The 22,397-nt window shown below is 40.7% G+C and overlaps 1 protein-coding gene across 8 annotated transcripts in view; it reads left to right on the forward strand.

Moving 5' to 3' along the window:
• The window catches only part of LOC102285488 (general transcription factor IIH subunit 2), an 85,336-nt gene that overhangs the window by 22,004 nt on the left and 40,935 nt on the right, over nt 1-22,397 (forward strand). The window contains exons 14-18 of one of the 8 annotated variants that reach the window (XM_070357568.1): nt 269-371; nt 2,990-3,029; nt 4,475-4,586; nt 19,708-19,731; nt 19,813-19,887. In XM_070357568.1, the coding sequence (XP_070213669.1) occupies nt 269-371; nt 2,990-3,029; nt 4,475-4,586; nt 19,708-19,724 (272 nt within the window). In that variant the 3' untranslated portion in view covers nt 19,725-19,731; nt 19,813-19,887. Of the gene's footprint in view, nt 1-268; nt 372-2,989; nt 3,030-4,474; nt 4,587-7,726; nt 12,414-13,027; nt 13,852-19,707; nt 19,732-19,812; nt 20,350-22,397 lie in introns of those variants that run through there. The other 7 variants (XM_070357567.1, XM_070357561.1, XM_070357566.1 and 4 more) reach the window with 7 other exon arrangements.

A 22,397-nucleotide genomic window follows, 5' to 3' on the forward strand; every position in this document is an offset into this window, starting at 1 on the left:
TGAAGAATTAAAATAATAGAGTTGTAGAATTTTATTTCATTTACAAGTAAGCACATGGGCCAAGAGAGATCACGTACTTAGTGACAGAGCTAAGACTCCATCTTGGACTCTCCTTTTATGGCCACTGATAAACTAAGAAATGAATAACTGCAATCCTAGGAAAAAACAAACTTGAAAATATTTAGCCTAAGTTATATCATCTGACATTTCAGCCATCATCTTTGTGAGGTTTGGGTTACTAAATATGTCTTTCTGCTTTGTATGTTAGGTCTTACTTTGGTGTCTGCTCCCCACTTAGCACGGTCTTACCATCATTTATTTCCTTTGGATGCTTTTCAAGAAATTCCCCTAGAAGAACATAATGGAGAAAGGTATATGAGTTTTGATTAATTTATACCTGTTTCAAGTGGTAAAGTTATATCCAAATATGTTGTTATTAACACTACATAAAAGAGTGTCATTCACTTGGGCAAGATTATTGCTACTACAGAAAATGAGATGTAGAATGCCTTGTTTATGACTGAAATGATTGAACAGACCTGGATCTCCAGAAACCTATTTCCCTGACCCCAGCTACATGTAGCTGGAGTGGTGGTGTGTTGGTAAATCAGCTCTCCAAAAAGAAAAAAAAGGCCCTGACTTGTAGCATTTGTTGATTTCTGTCGTATAAAACTGGAAGATTTATCCAAGGAGCCTAAAATCAAAATAATATAAGAAATAAAGAAAAGATATAAGATGGGAAAGAAATATTCAAGGATAATTTCTACTATTGAAGGAGAGAATTTTCTGGATTGAAAGGAACTGTCAAGTGCTTGACATATTGAAGGCAAACAGACTTGCACTAACATGTATCACTGTGAAATTTCAGAGTACGCTGCAGCAGAACATTAGCCCTAAACATTTCTATAGAGGGAGAATGGGGTCACATGACCTGGAATTAAAATTGTTTGGCTTCTGGGACTTCACTGATGGTCTTGCAGTTAAGACTCCACGCTTCCACTGAGTGGGGTACAGGATTGATCTCTGGTCAGGCAATGGCACCCCACTCCAAAACTCTTGCCTGCAAAATCCCATGGACAGAGGAACCTGGAAGGCTGCAGTCCATGAGGTTGCTGAAGGTCGAACACGACTAAGCGACTTCACTTTCACGCATTGGAGAAGGAAATGGCAACCCACTCCAGTGTTCTTGCCTGGAGAGCAAGAACGGGGGAAGCAGGGACGGAGGAGCCTGGTGGGCTGCCGTCTATGGGGTCACACAGGGTCGGACATGACTGAAGCGACTTAGCAGTAGCAGCAGCAGCAGGGAACTAAGATCCCACATGCTGTGTGGTGCAGCAAAAAAAAAAAAACATCATTTGACATCTCGTGAACAGCACTGGATGCTGACATGGAGCAATTTCCTTCAAAATTTGGAGTGAAAATTATTGCCAACTAAATTGTATACCCAGCCAAGCTACTGTTTAATGTAGGTAGACTAGAGACTTCCTTGGCAGTCCAGTGGTTAGCACTCCACGCTTCCAGTGCAGGGAGCATGGGTTCAATCTCTGGTCAGGGAACTAAGTTCCTACATGCTGCATGGTTCGGCCAAAATATATATATATATACAGGTAGAATAAAGGTATTTTCAGATTTGTAAGGTCTCAAAAAGAGACTTGCTTGGGAAGCTGTGGAAGAGATGACTCAAAGGAACTGAGAATGAGAATGAATGAAAGAGAATAGGAATATTTATCTAATTAAAAGTGGCTAAAGCAAACTTGTAAGATGAAGTCCCAGAATGACACTTATTTGTCAGATACAGAGAATAGTCAGTCCAGTTTGGAAAACGTCAGAATGCTCCAGGAGAGATGTCACCAGAAGATGAAAACTATAGAATTCTTGATGTAGCTGAACATAACATTAGGGTATTTAGGCTTCTCAGGAACGGTTGGGGCTGAGTTAGTGGTAATTAGACAACTAAACTTATGAATAACATAGTTATTAACTCCAGGAAAAAATGTATTTTACAGAGAGGAAAAGTTGCATGGCGTGGCTCAGCTGAATACAGTGATGATAAACTAAATATTTAATATTGTTTCATCTGGAATGATGTAGCTACATAGAAAGAATTGAGAATGGGATTTGTTATGTGTGTACTGTATTGTATTGGTTCAAGATGGTTGAAAGAGAATTAAAATCTCATCTTCAATAGTGGAAAGTTCATGGCCAATGCCTATGAAAAGACCAAGAGCTGTGAGCATAGGTAACTGTCAAACAGTTAAAATTTTTGAAAGGATTTGCTCTGTAAATTAAGGGAGGGGGTGGTGGGTGGGTAGGGAGGGAACTGCTCTTTTTTATATTAAGTTTGGAGAACTTTTAATTCTTTAAACCATTCCTTGAAAATTAAGCCCTTAGGCATCCATTTTTGCCATAAATTAACCCCTCTCTGTTCATTTGGACTTATTTTAGCTGTCTGCTGTCTTTGGGAAAGTTGAAAAATAGTCATGAAAATTGTTTTCTCTAGAATCATAGTTAAGAAAGCATACTCATATTTAACCTTGATGTAAATAAAATTAGTTTGAGGAAAATTTTAAGCTATCAGATAACCTTAGGTTATAGTGTGGAATTTTCTTAAATTACTGGTATTCTTAATTATTTCTCCTAAAAATCATGCCTAAAGATAATTACAGTTGACCCTTGAACAACATGGATTTGAAATGCAAGGGTCCACTTACATGCATTTTTTTCTGTAAATACATACTACAGTACTACATGTTCCATAGCTGGTTGGATCCTCTAATGTGAAACTGCAGCTATGGAGGGTCAGAGGGCCAGAGAGCCAACTGTAAAGTTACACTCAGATTTTTAACCTTGGGGGTTGACAGCCCTAAACTGCCTGTTGTTCAAGGGCCAACTGTACTTACTAATTAGAGAATTCTTGTTATTGAGATTTTCCTGAGCTATTTTAATGAGTAAATTCTTAACAAAATGATTCTTAAACTTTATTTTTCAGGTTTTGTTATGCCTGTCAGGGTGAATTGAAAGACCAACATGTAAGTTCATGTGCTTTGTGAATATTAAGTATTGTACAATAAATATTGAGGAAATGGTATTATAAGTTTTCAATAGATTGTTGAAGACCAAGCTCAAATCAGGTTATTCCTCAGAAGTATAGCAGTAGGTGGAGATTAAATGGGAGCTATTAGAAACAGTTGTTTTACTTTGTCTTCAGTTTGGAAGCTAAACTGCATTTAGTTTGAAAGTACTAAAAGTTTTTTTTCTTTTTTTAACTTTAGGGTCTCATTTTTTACTTTTTACTTTATTTTACTTTAGGCTCTCATAACTTATTTTGAAGTTACCATTTATGGTGGCCTCAGATCTTAAGGATATTCTCCCCATTGAGGAGCTGAGAAAATATTTTTTAAAATGTTAACGGGTGCCAATTTGAACATAGCAACTTATGTAAAGTTGCAAATAAGATAGATCACTGTTTAGTTTTAGTTACATGTCCATATTTAAAAGTATACTTTATAAACTATATAAAATACTAGTAGAAAGGATTGCTTGTTTTATTTTACTCTCAGCATTTCATAAAACAATTTTATTTGGAATTCTCTTGTGGTCTGGTGGTTGGTAATCAGTGCTCTCATTGCCGTGGCCCATCTTCAGTTCCTGGTCAGGGAACTGAGATTCCCATAAGCTGTGAGGCATGGCTGAAAGAAAACCAGTTAAAAAAACAATTTTATGAAGCTTTACATGCCTCTTTGACATCATTAGCTACATCTTCACTAGAATCACTGTTTGACTCATTTGATAGTTTTTCAGAATATAGCATCATTATTTCTGTGCTGTTTGAGATTTGATGATTTTTTAATCTGTGTATGATGTTGCCCTGGAAATTTCACCCCAAGGCACTAGTATTTATATATATAATACTGATAGAATATTATTATTCTTTTTTCTTCTTATTATTTTATTTTATTATTTATTATATGACAATAAGAATAAAAAATAAAATAATTTATATATATATATATATTTGTCTTTTGCCTTATTATTTAGTGGTTTAATTAAAAGAGGAATATAACTTTTATAGTTCCCTAGGTATAACAAATTTCTGTTAAAACTTTTGTGCTTCTCTTTTAATTGAATCACTCCAGTAACCTATCGAAGTATTCAAAGCTAGCACTAATTTCAAGCTCATGTGTCTTCCCCAAATAATTACTTAAAATGAAATAATCGAGAGTATCCTATAATTCAAGGGACTTTAAGGACTCAGAAACAAAATTATTCCCTCATTTCTAAGGAATAATTTTTTGGAAAGAAAGAATTTCCATAGATTTGAGAATATATAGTACATTGGAACTAATAAAGCAGGTAGGTGAGTGGGGAAAAAGTGATAAGTACATGAAAGAGCAAAGCAACTGGCACGTCTTCTAGCTATGCTGTACTTTTGGAAACTACTTTTTAAATTCAGGTTTTCTTCTTTTTATTGCAGGTCTATGTTTGCAGTGTGTGCCAGAATGTGTTCTGTGTGGACTGTGATGTTTTTGTTCATGACTCTCTTCATTGTTGTCCTGGATGTATTCATAAGATTCCAGTTCCTTCAGGTATTTGATTCCAGCGTGCAATACACATTGAATGTATTAAAAAGAAATTTGCAACTGTAAATAAAATGATTCTTTAGTAGAAACTCCAGTTAAAAAAACACAAACAGTTTCAAAGGAAAATCTGGTTTCAGGAGCCTGTTGCTTTACAGCGTCCTCTATAACGATTGGTTAAGTTTTCACTTAATGGAGTCTATTGAATACCAGCATTTTGGTGGTTTGTTATCTGATTTACCTTATAGTTCAGGTTAGCCTCACTAAGGTTCATACCCAAGGACTGTTTAACTTAATCCTCCTCAACTTTCCTACTCTGGGTCATCAGAAGAATGTAGGTGCGAATGTATGATGAGGTCAGGTTCAGTGAAGGTGTACTGTTGTAGGCAGAAAGGCAGAACTCTTTTTAGGGTGTACCCTTTTGAGAGTGAATCAAATTTCCATAGCAAAGTAAGTTTATTTTACATTTACAAACTTTGGTCACTCTAGACTGAGTTTCATTATGATATTCATGATTTTATAAATAATAAGTCTTAGTGAAGAACATTATCAGTAAATACAGTGTAATCCCATCCTGAAGAGTCTATTCAGTAAGTCTTGGGGGGAGCCCAGGAATATGCTTTTTTTTTTTTTTCCAGTTATACATACATATATATATATATTATTTTTCAGATTTTTTTCTCTTATAGGCTATTAGAAGAAATATGCATTTTTAATAGCACATGTGTGCACACACTTACTAATAGACATAATTAGACATAAGTACAGATCTTTCTCCCAAGAGTCATACTCTCTGCCTAGACCCAAATGGTTCTTTACTAGCAAACAGATTTCAGCTGTAGGTAACCAGGTAACTGCCAGCTTCCTTCCTTCTGCTCTGTCCACAAGAGGTATCAGTGGCTTGAAAGAGATGCCTTTAACATAATCAGAGTATCGTATCTCCCTCTACTTGAATTAAAAGAAAGGGTATGAGTAGGCACCTCTTGAACAGTTACTTGGAAATACATTAGACACACACCCACACTACTCTATAGTATCTATAAAAGGGATATTGAGTGCCTTTTGGGCCAGTTTTATCTCTTATCTCTTTATCTCTTTTGGGTTTTATTAGTATGATTGACATAGTTAAGGTGAATATTTTAGTTAGGCTTAAGGAGGAATTTCCAGTCTGAAAATTATAGAGAAAATCCTAAGCTTGTTTAAGATTATAGTAATAAAAATGATAACACTGTTAGCTCTGGCCTTAATTTCCCTCGTGGAACACCACAATATACTATAAAAATGAAGGAAACTATTCAACATTAGAGACCTTTGTGAGCAGTATGTCTTTCTGAGTTCTATTGTTTGATTAGAAAACTCCTTGAGACTTAAAATTAATAATGAAAATTAGACTTATTTTAAATACTTTAGAATGCATACATTTTGCTTCATATTCTTTTTTATTATGCCTGACAATCTTTTATCTTTTAACTGAAGCATTCAATCCCTTTATATTTAATATGCCTACTGATATATTTTGGTTTAAATCTACCCTCCTACTTCGTGCTATTTGCTTCAGTTATTCTGTCTTCATTTTTCTCTTCTTTTTTTGCCTTTTTTTTTTCTTTTGGATTGCTTGTTTTCCACCATTCTGTGTTTTCCTAAACTAGTTTGGAAATTGTATACTTTATTTTCATCCTTTTAGTGGTTATCCTAGAAATTATAGTACACATAAATCCTTAACTTGGGTCCTCTAGAAAGTAGAACCTCCAGCAAAGGTGAAAGTGTTGTTACTTTATTTGAGAGGTGAGACAAGGAAAAACAATATGTGATCATGGTGGCCAGACTTGATGACGAGCTGTGAAAAATCACAGGAGTCTCCCAGCAAGTGTGTTCACTTAAGAGTCTGGGACATCTCCAGAAGATATACAGGGAGGAGCTGCCCCTCGTGCAGCCCATCAAAGGGAGGGAGGAAGAGTAATGCAGTTTCCTAACTTCTCCTGTTTCCCGTTGGCCAAGGCCTGCCACACAGGGCAGTGTCATCTGGTCCTTTGCGCTTAGTCGTTCAGTTGTATCTGACTCTTCGCAACCCCATGGACTGCAGCCCGCCAGGCTTCTCTATCCATGGGGATTCTCCAGGCAAGAATACTAGAGTGGGTTGCCATTTCCTACTCCAGGGGATTTTCCCAACCCAGAGATCGAACCCAGGTTTGCCACATTGCAGGTAGATTCTTTGTCCTTTGGTAATTGCTAAGGACGTCAGTTTGGAGAGGAAATGGCAACCCACTCCAGCCAGTATGCTTGCCTGGAGAATCCCATGGACAGAAGAGCCTGGCAGGCTACAGTCCATGGGGTCGCAGAGTTGGACATGACTGAGCAACTGAACTAAACTGAACTGAGCATAGCCCTGCCCATCAGAGCAAGACTCAGATTCCCCCACAGCCAGTCCCTCTCATCAGGAAGCTTCCACCAGCCTCTTATCCTTATCCTTCAGAGGGCAGACAGAATGAAAACCACAATCAGAAAACTAAGCAAACTGATCACATGGACCACAGCCTTGTCTAACTCAATGAAACTATGAGCCATGCTGTGTAGGGCCACCCAAGACGGACAGGTCATAGTGGACAGTTCTGAAAAAACATGGTCCACTGGAGAAGGGAATGGCAAACCACTTCAGTATGCTTGCCTTGAGAACCCCATGAACAGTATGAAAAGGCAAAAAGATAGGACACTGAAAGATGAACTCCCTAGGTCAGTAGGTGCCTAATATGCTACTGGAGAAGAGTGGAGAAATAGCTCAGGAAAGAATGAAGAGGCTGAGGCAAAGCGAAAACACCACCCAGTTGTGGATGTGCCTGGTGATGCAAGTGAAGTCTGATGCTGTAAAGAATAGTGTTGCATAGGAACCTGAAATGTTAGGCCCACAAATCAAGGTAAATTGGAAGTGGTCAAACAGGAGATGGCAAGAGTGAACATTGACATTTTAGGAATCAGCAAACTAAAATGGACTGGAAGGGGCAAATTTAATTCAGATGACTGTTACATCTACTACTGTGGGCAAGAATCCCTTAGAAGAAATGGAGTATCCCTTATAGTCAACAGAGGAGTGTGAAATGCAGTACTTGGGTGTAATCTCAAAAACAACAGAATGATCTCTATTTGTTTCCAAGGCAAACCATTCAATATCACAGTAATCCAAGACTATGCCTCAACTACTAATGCCAAAGAAGCTAAAGTTGAATGGTTCTATGAAGACCTACAAGACCTTCTAGAACTAACACCAAAAAAAGATGTCCTTTTCATCATAGGGGACTGGAATGCAAAGGTAGGAAGTCAAGAGATACCTGGAATAACAGGCACGTTTGGCCTTGGAGTACAAAAATGAAGCAGAACAAAGGCTAAAAGAGTTTTGCCAAGAGAATGCACTGGTCATAGCAAACACCCTCTTCCAACAACACAAGAGAAGACTCTACACATAGACATCACCAGATGGTCAATACTGAAATCAGATTGATTCTATTCTTTGCAGCCAAAGATGGAGAAGCTCTATAGAGTCAGCAAAAAAAAGACCAAGAACTGACTGAGGCTCAGATCATGAACTCCTTATTGCAAAATTCAGACTTAAATTGAAGAAAGTAGGGAAAACCACTAGACCATTCAGGTATGACCTAAATCAAATCCCTTACAATTGTACAGTAGAAGTGACAAATAGTTTCAAGGGATTAGATCTGATAGAGTGCCTGAAGAATTATGGAAGAAGGTTCCTGACAATGTACAGGAGGCTGTGATCAAAATCATCCCCAAGAAAAAGAAGTGGAAAAAGGCAAAATGGTTGTCTGAGGAGGCATTACAAATAGCCGAGAAAAAAAGAGAAATGAAAGGCAAAAGAGAAAAGGAAAGATATATCCATCAGAATGCAGAGTTCTAAAGAATAGCAAGGAGACATAAGAAAGCCTTCCTAAGTGATCAATGTGAAGAAATAGAGGAAAACAATAGAATGGGAAAGAGTAGCTATCTCTTCAAGAAAATTAGAGATACCAAGGGAACATTTCATGCAAAGATGGGCATAATAAAGGACAGAAATGGTATGGACCTAGCAGAAGCAGAAGATATTAAGAAGAGGTGGCAAGAATACATAGAAGAACTGTACAAAAAAGATCTTCACGACCCAGATAATCATGATGGTGTGATCACTCACCTAGAGCCAGACATCCTGGAATGTGAAGTCAAGTGGGCCTTAGGAAGCATCACTGCAAACAAAGCTACTGAAAGTGATGGAATTACAGTTGAACTATTTCAAATCCTAAAAGATGATGCTGTGAAAGTGCTGCAATCAATATGCCAGCAAATCTGGAAAACTCAGCAGTGGCCACAGGACTGGAAAAATCAGTTTTCCTTCCAATCCCAAAGAAAGGCAATGCCAAAGAATGTTCAAACCACCACACGATTGCACTCATCTCACATGCTAGCAAAGTAATGCTCAAAATTCTCCAGGCTAGTCTTCAACAGTATGTTAACTGAGAACTTCCAGATGTTCAAGCTGGATTTAGAAAAGGCAGAAGAACCAGAGATCAAATTGCCAACATCTGTTTGATCATAGAAAAAGCAAGAGAATTCCAGAAAAACTTCCACTTCATTGACTACGCCAAAGCCTTTTACTGTGTGGATCACAACAAACTGTGGAAAATTCTGAAAGACATGGGAATACCAGACCACCTGACCTGCCTCCTGAGAAATCTGTATACAGGTCAGGAAGCAACAGTTAGAACCAGACATGGAACAACAGACTGGTTCCAAATTGGGAAAGGAGTACGTCAAGGTTGTATATTGTCACCCTGCTTATTTAACTTATATGTAGAGTACATCATGAGAAACACTGGGCTGAAGGGAGCACAAGCTGAAATCAAGATTGCCAGGAGAAATATCAATAACCTAAGACATGCAGATGACACCACCCTTATGGCAGAAAGAGAAAAAGATCTAAAGAGCCTCTTGATGAAAGTGAAAGAGTAGAATGAAAAAAGCTGGCTTAAAACTCAGCATTCAAAAAACAAAGATCATGGCATCCGGTCCCATCACTCCACAGCAATAGATGGGGTAACAGTGGAAAGAGCTACAGACTTTATATTCGTGGGCTTCAAAATCACTGCATATGGTAACTGCAGCCATGAAATTAAGAGGCCTGCTCCTTGGAAGAAAAGCTATGACCAACCTAGACAGCATATTTAAAAGCAGAGACATTACTTTGCTGACAAAGGTCCATATACTTAAAGCTATGGTTTTTCCAGTAGTCATGTATGGATGTGAGAGTTGGACCATAAAGAAAGTTGAGCATTGAAGATTTGATGCTTTTGAACTGTGGTTTTGGAGAAAACTCTTGAGAGTTCCTTGGACTGCAAAGAGATCAAACCAGTCCATCCTAAAGGAAATCAGTCCTGAATATTCATTGGAAGGGCTGATGCTGAAGCTGAAGCTCCAATACTTTGGCCACCTGATGCAAAGAACTGATTCATTTGAAAAGACCCTGATGCTGGGAAAGATTGAAGGCAGGAGGAGAAGGGGACGACAGAGGATAAGATGGTTGAATGACATCACTGACTCAATGAACATGAACTTGAGCAAGCTCCCGGAGTTGGTGATGGACAAGGAAGCCTGGCGTGCTGCAGTCCATGGGGTTGCAAAGAGTTGGACATGACTGAGCGACTGACCTGAACTGAACTAAAGTCAGTGGTATGGCATTGCAGCCAATTCTGTAAAGTCAGATAGGCTTGGTGCATTTCAGTTTGGACTCCAGCCAGCTCAGGAAGCTGGGCAAAGACAGCAGCAGTGCAGAGGTGGAGGCAGGCAGCACCATGGAAAGAAAGAAGTGGCCAGGAGAATCTGGGGAAGCATTGCTTCCAATACTCCTACATAACATCAGACCTAAAGTTAACTTGTACCTTTGCCCTCCCCACAGATAATTTATTTAACCTCATTTGCCTCCTTCCTTCCTTATATATTATTACCATTGTATATTTCTTTTGGTGTTTCACTAGACATTTATATTTGTTTTAACCAGTTAGTGTTTATTATGATTTTATCACCTATTTACCACTTTCTTGGCTCTTGATTTATTCTTATAGCTTAGATCTGTTGAGGATCATTTTCCTTCTACCAAAAGTGAACCCTTCAGAATATACTAGTGTTCAGGATATATAATATGCTACCTGCTATGTAAGGAAGAAAGAAAAATAAGAATATATATTTGTATTTGAAAGAAGCAGCAGTGGAAAGCAATAGAGGAAATCAGTGAAACCAAAAGTTAGTCCAACCACTTGACAAATATTTCGCTAAGCTGACCAAGAGAAAAAGAGGACTCAAATTACTGAAATCAAGAGTGAAAGAGGAAACATCACTTTGGACCTCACAGAAATAAAGATCACAAGGGAACACTACAGACAGCTAGGGGCAAGAGTGAGTGTTAATGAATATGGAGTTTGTTTTTGGACTGATGAAAATGTAAGATTGATTGTGGTGATGATTGTTCAACTCTGTGATTGCACTAAAAACCACTGAATTAAACACTTTGAATAGGCTGAGTTGTATGGTGTGTGAAGTGTATGTCACGAAAGCTGTTTTTTGTGTTTTTTAATGAGGGAATTTGGGGGCCTCCCTGGTGGTGTAATGGTTAAGAATCAGTCTTGGAACATAAGGGACACCTGTTCAACCCCTGGTCCGGGAAGATCCCACGTGCCTTGGAGCAGCTGAGCCCATGCACCACAAGTACTGAGCCTGCGCTCCAGGGCCCAGGAGCCGCAGCTACTGCAGCCCACAGGCCTGGGGCCTGTGCTCCTCCACAGGAGAAGCCAGCGCAAGGAGAGGCCTGCACCAGCAACTTGAGAAGCCTGTGCACAGCAGCCAAGAGCCACGACAGCCAAAAAATAAATAAATCTTTAAAAAAAAAAATAAGGGAATTCCCCGGCTGCCCAGTGGTTAGGACTCTGTGCTTCCAACGCAGCGGGCACAGGTTCAATCCCTGGTTGGGGAACTAAGATCTCACAAGCTACACCATGCAGCCAAAAGAATAAAGTTTAAAAAAAAAGGAAACACTGGAAGAATACATAGGAAACTAGAGAACAATGGATGAGAGTAAGAATTATTTTAAAATATTTTTATATAGTTTAGTATTCAAAAATAGTAAAATTTATGGAATCCTGGGAAGTTGTGGTAAGACAAAATAAAGTAACGAATGTTAGTTATTAGTTAAGGACCTGAAATCAATCATGTTCATCAAATAAAGCTGTGGGTATGGAGCTGGGGGTTGAAGATGAACTGTAGTAAAATTGCTTTTTTATTTATTTGGGTACATATGTTCCAAGTGTACGTGGCAGGATGTGCACTGTTTGTGTTTGTCGTGACCGTGTTTGCCCTATAGTAACTGCAAGGTGAAGATGGCAGTACTGTGTGGAGGCTGAAGAAGATAAGTAATTAGATTAAAAGCATGCTAAGTCTTGCATCTGAGGCTTACAAGTTGATCCACTGTACATCTGAGTACAGGTCACAGTTGGAACACTAACTTGTGTTGACACAGTGAGGGAAAAACAGGGATTCTGCTGCTCAGAGGTGGCTTCCCTGATAGATCAGTTGGTAAAGAATCCACCTACAATGCAGGAGACCCCAGTTCGATTCCTGCATTAGGAAGATCCCCTGGAGAAGGGATAGGCTACCCACTCCAGTATTCTTGGGCTTCCCTTGTGGCTCAGCTGGTAAAGAATCCGCCTGCAATGTGGGAGACCTGGGTTCGATCCCTGGGTTGGGAAGATCCCCTGGAGGAAGGCATGGCAACCCACTCCAATATTCTGGCCTGGAGAATTCCATGGACTGTATAGTCCATGGGGTCACAAAGAGTCAGACATGACTGAGTGACTTTCACTTTCACTGTTGCTCAGAGTGGCAGTAGGGAAGAGGAACTGTAAACATTTTGTAAGATTTCTCAATTTGTGAAATTCCTTGTTTGTGGTCCTCTCTGTGTTCAGCTGTCTATATCTCTGTAACAATCACAACACTTATAACATGAAAGCATTCATGAATGGTGAAAAGAAAGGGTGGTACAACCAGCCCTTGGGAAGTGGGTCAGTGGAATTCCCCTGTCTGTAGTGGTGAGCGTTTAGGAGAAAGGGCAAGAACCATGAGTCCCTAGGGCCTATAGTAAGGAAGAAAAGAGCATAGGAGATTGTCATGCATCTGAGAAGTAGCCTCAGAGTGTCCTGATACCCCTTTGGGTCCAGTTCTGTAAGAATAGGAGAGTCATTGTTTTCTTTCCATGTGTTCCAATTCGGTTCTATGGAGACCTGTTACACGGTGGGGTGGGGACATAGATGGAATTCTTATGGGATATAAATTCTTGATTTCACCTGACTAAATTGTTACTTGAGTCACATCTCAGGCCAGGGCACAGGAAGTAATGCACAGTTTGTTCATTTATCCATTAGTTCACTCAGCAAACCTTGTACATCTGCTGTCTGTCTGATGAGACCCTAGGTGTCTGGATATAGATACCAAGAAGAGGAAACAAACCCTGGCCTTGCGGCCCTGTGACCCTCCCAGCCTAAGAGGCAGACCTGTGAAGAGGTCCATGTGACAGTGCTGAGGATTTGCCAAGTGCGTGGGAATGCAGAAGAGAGGCTGTGAAATGGGCCCTGGTGCAAATTCAAATGCCCGAGGGGACTGGACAGGTTATGCAAATACTTGAAAAGGAGCCAGGTTAATGCAAAGTGGTAAGCACCTGAAAAGTGCTGGTTCCATCTGCAGGAGGCAGCCTCTGGATGGAGCAGGGGTAGAGAGATGTAGTCTTCTCGGTACACCCTTTTCTACCTTTTGAATTTTATACATGGGCATCTGTTACCTGGTCCAGAAGAAAACAGTTTTTTCAAAGGAGGTAACTATTACTCAGCTCCAACCTATTTTTTATTTCTGAAAATGTAGTTTCCCTCAGACTGTATATTTTAATATTTAAAAAGAAACTGAAAATCTGGACTTTAAAGTTTTAAATGTTGACAGCTAATTTTTTAAAACCACACAAATGTTTATTTTTAGAGCATCATCACAACCTTAAGAGTAGGTGATGATTTCTTAGGACACAAAGAGCATCTATCTTAAAAGGAGAAAATTAAAGTCAGACTTCATCAAAATTTAAAATATCTGCTTTGGAATACTCCATTAAGAAAGCAAAAAGAGTTCATAGATGGGGAGAACATGTTTGCAGTGCAAACATATAACAGAGGACTAGTGTCTAAAAATACATAAACAATTCTTGCAGCTCAATAATAAACGGTAAATGACCAATTTATCTTGTTTTTACTGTTTTTTCTGACTGCACACGTCCCAGGTCTTTTTAAATTGAAAGACAGTACAGAATCATGAAATGATGTCTAAGGGTCCCCAGTATATGCCGCAAGGACCAAGGTCCCCACTGCAATGACATAAAATCTGGCATTAGCACCTGCAGGCTTTGTTAGACCTCATTTCTTGATTGTTGCATACTCTTTCTGGTGTTCAACCAGCTTCAGGAATATTTGATATTTTTCTCATGATGTCTTTTATCCTCTCATCTGAAAAGCACAGCTTTCCCAACTTGGCTCATTCTTTGCCATGGCCTCCTGTACAGAAGTGAGACACCCTGAGGCACAGGCTCTCAGACTAGCAGCACCCACAAGGACAGATTCCACCTCTGTGGAATTCCACCTGTACACATTTGCACAGACAAGGGATTCTTGCTCAGGCCCCCACACAAGTAGAGAGTGCTGACAGGGTGCCCAGCTGCCTGCCTGGCTTCTGTACTGATGCACGCCTTGAAAGCAGGTCGTCAAGGTCCAGAGGCCTTAAAGAAATATATGAATAACCAATTCAGTCATTAAATTAAAGCACAATGAGATACATGCCTGTGCTGTAAAATGGCGAAATGATACTGCTCTCTAGGTGTGGATGCATGTTTTGGTTAAAAAAAGGCATTGAAAATACTATTACTTTAAAACTTAAAACATTTCAATCCAGAGGCCATGCCCTTTAGTGTCAGATCTGCTGAAGGAGACTGGTTGCTGTGGAAATCTCAGCAAACATGTAAATCAACAGTGAGGAACCCCACAAGCTGAGCCTTCTTACTCAGATCCAGGTGACTGCTTAAATTGCACATATACTTGGCATCTGCAAAGTTGGCATGACCCTGTCCCATGTGGTCTCTCAGTTTGCCACCAACACTGACCACTTTCATTCAGCCAAGACCCAGGGACCATGGCTAAAAACAAGTGGCCAGATGCTTGGTAGAAAAATTCAGTTTTGTGCCTATCCCCACATGACAAGATGTTCCACAGATTACAGCCAGCCTTGACGTTACTGGCTTTCCCTCGCAGGTGTGGCTGTGCACGCTCACATCTCCAGTCACTCCCTGGGGACAGAGATGCTGGTGGCAGCCACTTTGGTGAGCTCATTCTACCATGAGGACAGCAGTACTGTCAAGCACCACCCCAGAATCCTACTAAACAACCCAACTTAAAAATGGACAAGGACTTCCCTGGTGGTACAGTGGATGAGAATCCGTCTGCCAGTGGAAGAGACTCAGGTTCAATCCCTGGTCCAGGAAGATCCCACATGCCACCGAGCAGCTAAGCTCATGTGCCACAACTCCTGAAGCCTGTGCACCTAGAGCCCGTACTCCGCAATGAGAGAAACCAGTTCTTAGGCCACAATTAAGAAGCCAGCATACCACAACTAGAGAGTAGCCCCAACTCTGCAACTAGAAAAAGCCCACGAGCAGCAAGGAAGACCTGATGCAACCAAAAAGTAATTAAGAAATGGGCAAGAGATCTGATCACCTTACCAAAGGAAATATATGAATAGGCAATTAAGTCATTAAGTTAAAGCCACAGTGAGATACATACCTATGCCCTAAAATGGCTAAATGATACTGCTCTCTAGATGTGTTTGCATGTTTTGGTTAAAAAAAGGCATTGAAAATAGTATTTTAAAACTCAAAACGTCAGATTCTCTTTCTGATTGTGTTGTGGACATATGTGTCTGTTTTTTGGCTACCCACATTTTCTTTCTTTGGAGATTTTTTTTCCCCTTTCTGCTATATAGAGGTGGTATGTATATCTTTTTCCAGTTAAGACTGTGCAGATGTTTTTCCTGTCACTAGGAGTAAAAGAGAAGCTCTTTCAACTGATAAAGGATATCTACTAGATATCTTCAAACTGCCGAAGTCAAGATATCTATTATTGCTGTTATTAAGCAATATTGTATTAAAGGATATACTTGATTCAAAAAGAAAACAAAATGATGCTAAAGACAAAACCATCATAATATTCAGATAATACAAATATCTACTTAGAAAATTCAAAAATATTTACAATCAGATGTTAAAAGTAGACCAGGAGTCCTATATATCATCAATAAACATTTAGAAGATAGAATAGTAAAAAAAAAAAAAAAAATTCAATTTATAAGGGTAACAAAATCTACAAGGTGCTAAAATAAATGTAGTGTGATTGGTGTATATAATATTATAGGTGAGGAGTAGGTTGATGGGGCAAAATTTTATCAGCAGAAGGGTCAGCAATGTAGAGTTCCCCCTGACCTCTGAACTTCTGTAGAAAGAATTGTTGGTCCTTAAGCAGCTGGATCAGAGAAGGCGATGGCGCCCCACTCCAGTACTCCTGCCTGGAAAATCCCATGGGCGGAGGAGCCTGGTGAGCTGCAATCCATGGGGTCGCTGAGGGTCGGACACGACTGAGCGACTTCACTTTCACTTTTCACTTGCATGCATTGGAGAAGGAAATGGCAATCCACTCCATTGTTCTTGCCAGGAGAATCCCAGGGATGGGGGAGCCTGGTGGGCTGCCGTCTATGGGGTTGCACAGAGTCGGACACGACTGAAGCGACTTAGCAGCATAAGCAGCTGGATGTACCAGGGCAAGTGTCCTAAAAAACACTGTCATTGTAATGTTATATGTGTTAATACGAAAGTTAGAAGGAGTCAACTATTTAACAATGATTGCTCCTAGGCTGAGTAGATGGCCTTGTGGAAACAGGGCTTGGCCAGAAGAGTTTACGTGCCAATGAGGCTGGTAACAGTTTATCTCTAACTCAGCAACTGGCCGAACTACCAAAATGGAGAGGGACACCTGTTTTTGCCTTTTCTTAATATGTAGTAGGCTTTATGGAACAGTGGCTAAAAGTGTAAACTCCATTGCCAGACTGATTAATCAGAACCCCTGTATACCTGGGTTTCCTCATCTGTAAAATGGAGATAATAAAAACAGCTACTTCATTTGGACTGTTAAAGGGATTAAATGGACATATCTAAGGTGCTTAGAACTGTGCCTGGCAAGTAGTAGGCGCTAAACAAATTTTAGTTATTATGCATAATATTATTGAAATGATTTTTGAAATTATAAACCCAGAAAAATTAAGAAAGCAGGAGGGGACCATCAGCACACAGAATATTTTAACACATTTTTGGAAGATGGAAACTCAAATAGAATAATAGTAACCAATGAAGCAGACTGACAGAGCCCGCAGCCTGAATACACATGTAACACCTGGGAGACTGTACCTTGTAGAGAACCCTGGAGCAGCAGGTGGCCCAGAATGCCAGCTAAGAAGGCGGGCAGGAAAGCCAAGGGACTAACTGAAAAATCTCTGAGAGACTGCCAGCTCCGTCTGCCTCACCATCAGACTGTTGACTATGCAGGTCTTATCACTAAGGCAAAACATTAGTGGTTCTTCTCTTCTAAAAAAAAAAAAAAAAGGAATTAAACTGACTTAGAGGAGCTAGTGTGGGTCCTGGGTATCCCCAAACAAAGAATCCTTCAAGAACTGGTCTTTTTATGTTCCTTAGATGAGTTTTCAACTGCTATCTCTGACTTTACAACTGACTTGAAATCATTTTCTGAGGTGTTTCTCTGAAGTTGAGGGCTTCTCCTGGGCAAGTATTAGCTCCCCTATCTTCCTCCGTAAAGTTCAGATCACACTCATGTGGCTTTTAATCAGGCTCTTTAACCAGAATTTTGATCAGTCAGCTTTGCAATCACCTAATTTTCAAACATGAATTGAAAACCCTGGGTCTCTACACATTGGAGGAAAGCTGGTAATGTGAAAAATCTCAACATAAAGGTAAATAGTAATTAGCCTTGGAGGAAACAGATCATTCAGGAAACAGATGAACACTATTTGGATTAGTACTGATAAAGATAGTTTGCACATCAGACCCAGAAAATGGGGACGACCTCAGTGACCTGGCCCAAGTCACAAATCTAAATCCAGGTCAGCCAGCACTTTCAGGAAACGCCTGACAACGAAACCTAGTATACACCAATCAGAATCACCCCAACTCAGCTTTACCTAGATTGCCTGACCCTAGAAAACAGGACATGTTACCCTTTAATGAATCCTTGACCTCCTGACCAATCATGCCTCTTCCCTATGAAACCTACCTTCACTCTCCCCTCGACCTCCGCCCTTCCCTTTGGAGCAGCACTCCATTGCCGTGAGACGCTGTGCTCCTCCAGTCCACGGATTGTTTTCCCTTGACTGAAGAGCAACAAACTTGTTATTTTAGTTTTGTCGTTTGACAGTATTGCAGTAGAGATTTTAAAAAATTATCTTGGCTAAGAAAATTAGATCTCGTGAAAGAAATAGACAACAAAAACAAGCAATCAATGCTGGAGAGGGTGTGGAGAAAAGGGAACCCTCTTGCACTGTTGGTGGGAACGCAAACTAGTGCAGCCACTATGGAGAACAGTGTGGAGATTCCTTAAAAAACTGGAAATAGAACTGCCTTATGATCCAGCAATCCCACTGCTGGGCATACACACTGAGGAAACCAGAAGGGAAAGAGACACGTGTACCCCAATGTTCATCACAGCACTGTTTTTATAATAGCCAGGACATGGAAGCAACCTAGATGTCCATCAGCAGACGAATGGATAAGAAAGCTGTAGTACATATACACAATGGAGTATTACTCAGCCATTAAAAAGAATACATTTGAATCAGTTCTAATGAGATGGATGAAACTGGAACCTATTATACAGAGTGAAGTAAGCCAGAAAGAAAAACACCAATACAGTATACTAACGCATATATATGGAATTTAGAAAGATGGTAACAATAACCCTGTGTACGAGACAGCAAAAGAGACACCGATGTATAGATCAGTCTTATGGACTCTGTGGGAGAGGGAGAGGGTGGGGAGATTTGGGAGAATAGCATTGAAACATGTATAATATCATACGAAACGAGTCGCCAGTCCAGGTTCGTGCACCGTACTGGATGCTTGGGGCTGGTGCACTGGGATGACCCAGAGGAAGGGTAGGGGAGGGAGGAGGGAGGAGGGTTCAGGATGGGGAACACAGGTATACCTGTGGCGGATTCATTTCGATATTTGGCAAAACTAATACAATATTGTAAAGTTTAAAAATGAAATAAAATTAAAAAAAAAAAGAGCTGTGGGAAATTGAAAGTATAATTGCTGAATTTAGAATTACTATTGGAAAGTTGGAAGATGCTGAAGAGGAAGTCTCCCAGAAAGTACAGCCATAGGACGGAAAGAATATATAAGCAAAAAAAAAAAAAAAAACCTTTGGTGATAAATTCCCATCTGAATAATGGGAATACGAGAAAGAATGAAAATAGAATAGTAGGCAGTAGGAAATTACCAAAGAAATTATAGAAGATAATTTCCCAGGACTGATGGAGGTCCATGTGTTCAGCTTGGAACACGTCCACTGGGTTCAGTAAATGTACAAAGACCCACACCAAGACACAGTCACTTTGAGATTTTATAACCCATGGATAAAAGAGAAAACCCTAAAAAGATACAGGAAAGATGGAAGCTAACACCAAAGTAATAAAGACATGTATGTACTAGCAGCGGAAACATTAATCAGTCTTAAATTATTTAGAATAAAATACTTCTGTTGTGGGACTTGGTTTTGTGAGGCCTTTGGAGTCCTGACTAACCCTGATGACTCAGTACCCTAGGGAAGTTACTGGTGATTTCTCAGGAAATTGCAATTTGTTCTGGGTGTTAGTTCCTTAAATTGTTCTCGCTGCTTCCCATTAAAAGGACAAAGAGAATAGTTGTATTTACTCTCTACTTTCTCCTTCCTTTCAGCTGGGACTCTGGATTAACTTCGAGGTAAGTAAATTACCACCTCTGGCAAAAGTACCTTTCCACTTATGACCCTCTTGTTTCTCTTACTCTTGTTTCTCTTTGGAGGCAAAAGGAGAGGGCACTGGAGTCATACAGATGTGGACTTAAATCCTTTCCATGACACAGCAGCTGCACTGGTCCTGTTAGTACCGCGGTTAAAGAGCATGAAACCTGGAGAAGGCCTTGGAGATCTCCCCAGAAAGGCCCTGGGACTAGCAAAACTGAGCACTGAACTTTGTAGACCTGCAGGAGGGATTCCAGGGAGTTTGTTGCCACCCTGTGCTTGTTTATCTCCAGGGAGGCCTGGAGCTATGGCATTGCCTATTGGCCAAGCCTAAGTGAAACATACTAACTACGATGAATGTAGCCCTGTGCTAGAATCTGAGAGGACAGGGGCAGCCCATTCCAGCTTGCTTGAGACAAGTTAGGTGTCCTGCTTTGGGCTGCATGACCGAAGTGGCAGAGAATATCCCTCCTTAGGTGAGAGAGTGATTTCCCTGAGACAAAGGTACCTAGCACGTGTCTAGGTGGTTCATTACCTAAAATGAAGCACGGACTGTATAGTGGAGGAAGGCTCCTAGAAGCTGGGCCTGGAGTCTGAGACCACGCTGATGTTTGCCTGTCCTTTGTTTTTATTTTTGTATCATATCTTTTAACTTTATTAAAGTCTGAAGTAAGTATACTATGTAGAGGCTTGTGAGTTTTTTCTTTTATCTGACCCTGTGTACTTGCTGAAGTTGGCACTGTGAATGGGATTATGGGAACAGTTTTTGACTTGATTATTTACACGGTGGCTCAGGCTTTGTTTAGGAGAAAAAAAGTGGGAGAACTACCTAGAACCACTGATGCCAGGTTGGCTGATGAAGGCATCCTGATTTCAATTCACTCTAGTACTATAATTATTCATTGGGGGGAAAGCATACCAATAGATTTTTTTTCTTTTTGCTATTTTTAAAAATTGAAGTATAGTTCATTTATGGGCTTTCCTGATAGCTCAGCTGGTAAAGAATCTGCTTGCAATGCAGAAGACCTCAGTTCAATTCCTGGGTTGGAAAGATCCCCTGGTGAAGGAAAAGGCTACCCACTTCCGTATTCTTGGGCTTTCCTGGTGGCTCAAGACAGTAAAGAATTAACCTGCAATGTGGGAGACCTGGGTTTGATCCCTGGGTCAGGAAGATCCCCTGGAGGAGGTAATGGCAACCCACTCCAGTATTCTTGTCTGGAGAATCCCATGGACAGAGGAACCTGGTGGGCTGCCGTCCATGGGGTCACAAAGAGTCAGACACGACTGAGTTGACTGAACACAGCACAGCACTTTCCCCTCTCCTCCCCGCCACCCCCAGCAATGGAATTTAAAGGTGGTAGATCCAGAGCCAGCAGAAGCATTTAAATAGGTTAAAACAAATTCAGAGAGAGGGGAATTCAGTCAAAAACAGTGAGGCAAACAAGGCAGGCCTCTGCAGCCAGCCCGGGATCAGTGGTTCCAAACCTTTCTCCCCTTCATGGCCTGGGCTGCTTTGGCAACAATGAAAGTACTAAGAAGTAGTGATGAGTGTACTAAGGAAGAGCCCTAGGCTGCCAAGTCCACCAGGCTGGCTGGTTTCTTCTGTAAAGGGAAGGGACTTGAAACCAAAGGGAGAGTTGAGCAAATACTTCTTTTGGCTGGAATGTGGCCCTTATCTGCTAACCGCTAAAGGAATTCTACGGGGAGAGCGCGTGAAGACACTAACTGAAATGAAGGCGCTCTTCAGTCAAAAAGCCCAGTAACCTTGTGGACTGATGAGAGCTTCCCGAGGAACCACTGCTGAAATGGACTTAACGTCTTAGAGACAAAGGAGTTTTCTTTACACTGAGTACTCCCAGATGAAGGGCATGCTTGGGCTTAAATAAGATCTTCAGTGAGCTGCAACTTCTGCAGAAATGCAGGTAGACGGGCAAATTCCAAATCAGCTGACCCTGATTAAGGCGGGGCACACAGAGCAAAGTCGGTCATGTGGAACTATCCAACTCCACCTGTAGGCATTAAACGCAATACTTTGTTGATTCCTGAAATGTTGAGAATGCAAACATGTGTCTTTGAACTTGTTATATGATGATACAGATTTCCCCTAATCTATCCTTTTATCTACTTCCCTGGTGGCTCAGACGGTAAAGCGTCTGCCTACAATGCAGGAGACCCAGGTTCACTCCCTGGGTCGGGAAGATCCCCCAACAATGGTCCATCTAGTCAAGGCTATGGTTTTTCCAGTGGTCATGTATGGATATGAGAGTTGGACTGTGAAGAAAGCTGAGCGCCAAAGAATTGATGCTTTTGAACTGTGGTGTTGGAGAAGACTCTTGAGAATCCCTTGGACTGCAAGGAGATCCAACCGGTCCATCCTAAAGGACACCAGTCCTGGGTGTTCATTGGAAGGACTGATGCTGAAGCTGAAACTCCAGTACTTTGGCCACCTCATGCGAAGAGTTGACTCATTGGAAAAGACTGATGCTGGAAGGGATTGGGGGCAGGAGGAGAAGGGGATGACAGAGGATGAGATGGTTGGATGGCATCACCGACTCGATGGACATGAGTTTGAGTAAACTCCAGGAGTTGGTGATGGACAGGGAGGCCTGGCGTGCTGCAATTCACGGGGTTGCAAAGAGTTGGAGAC

Source organism: Bos mutus, chromosome 20 (assembly GCF_027580195.1).
Source record: "Bos mutus isolate GX-2022 chromosome 20, NWIPB_WYAK_1.1, whole genome shotgun sequence".
In the NCBI taxonomy this organism is placed as follows: Eukaryota; Metazoa; Chordata; class Mammalia; order Artiodactyla; family Bovidae; genus Bos; species Bos mutus.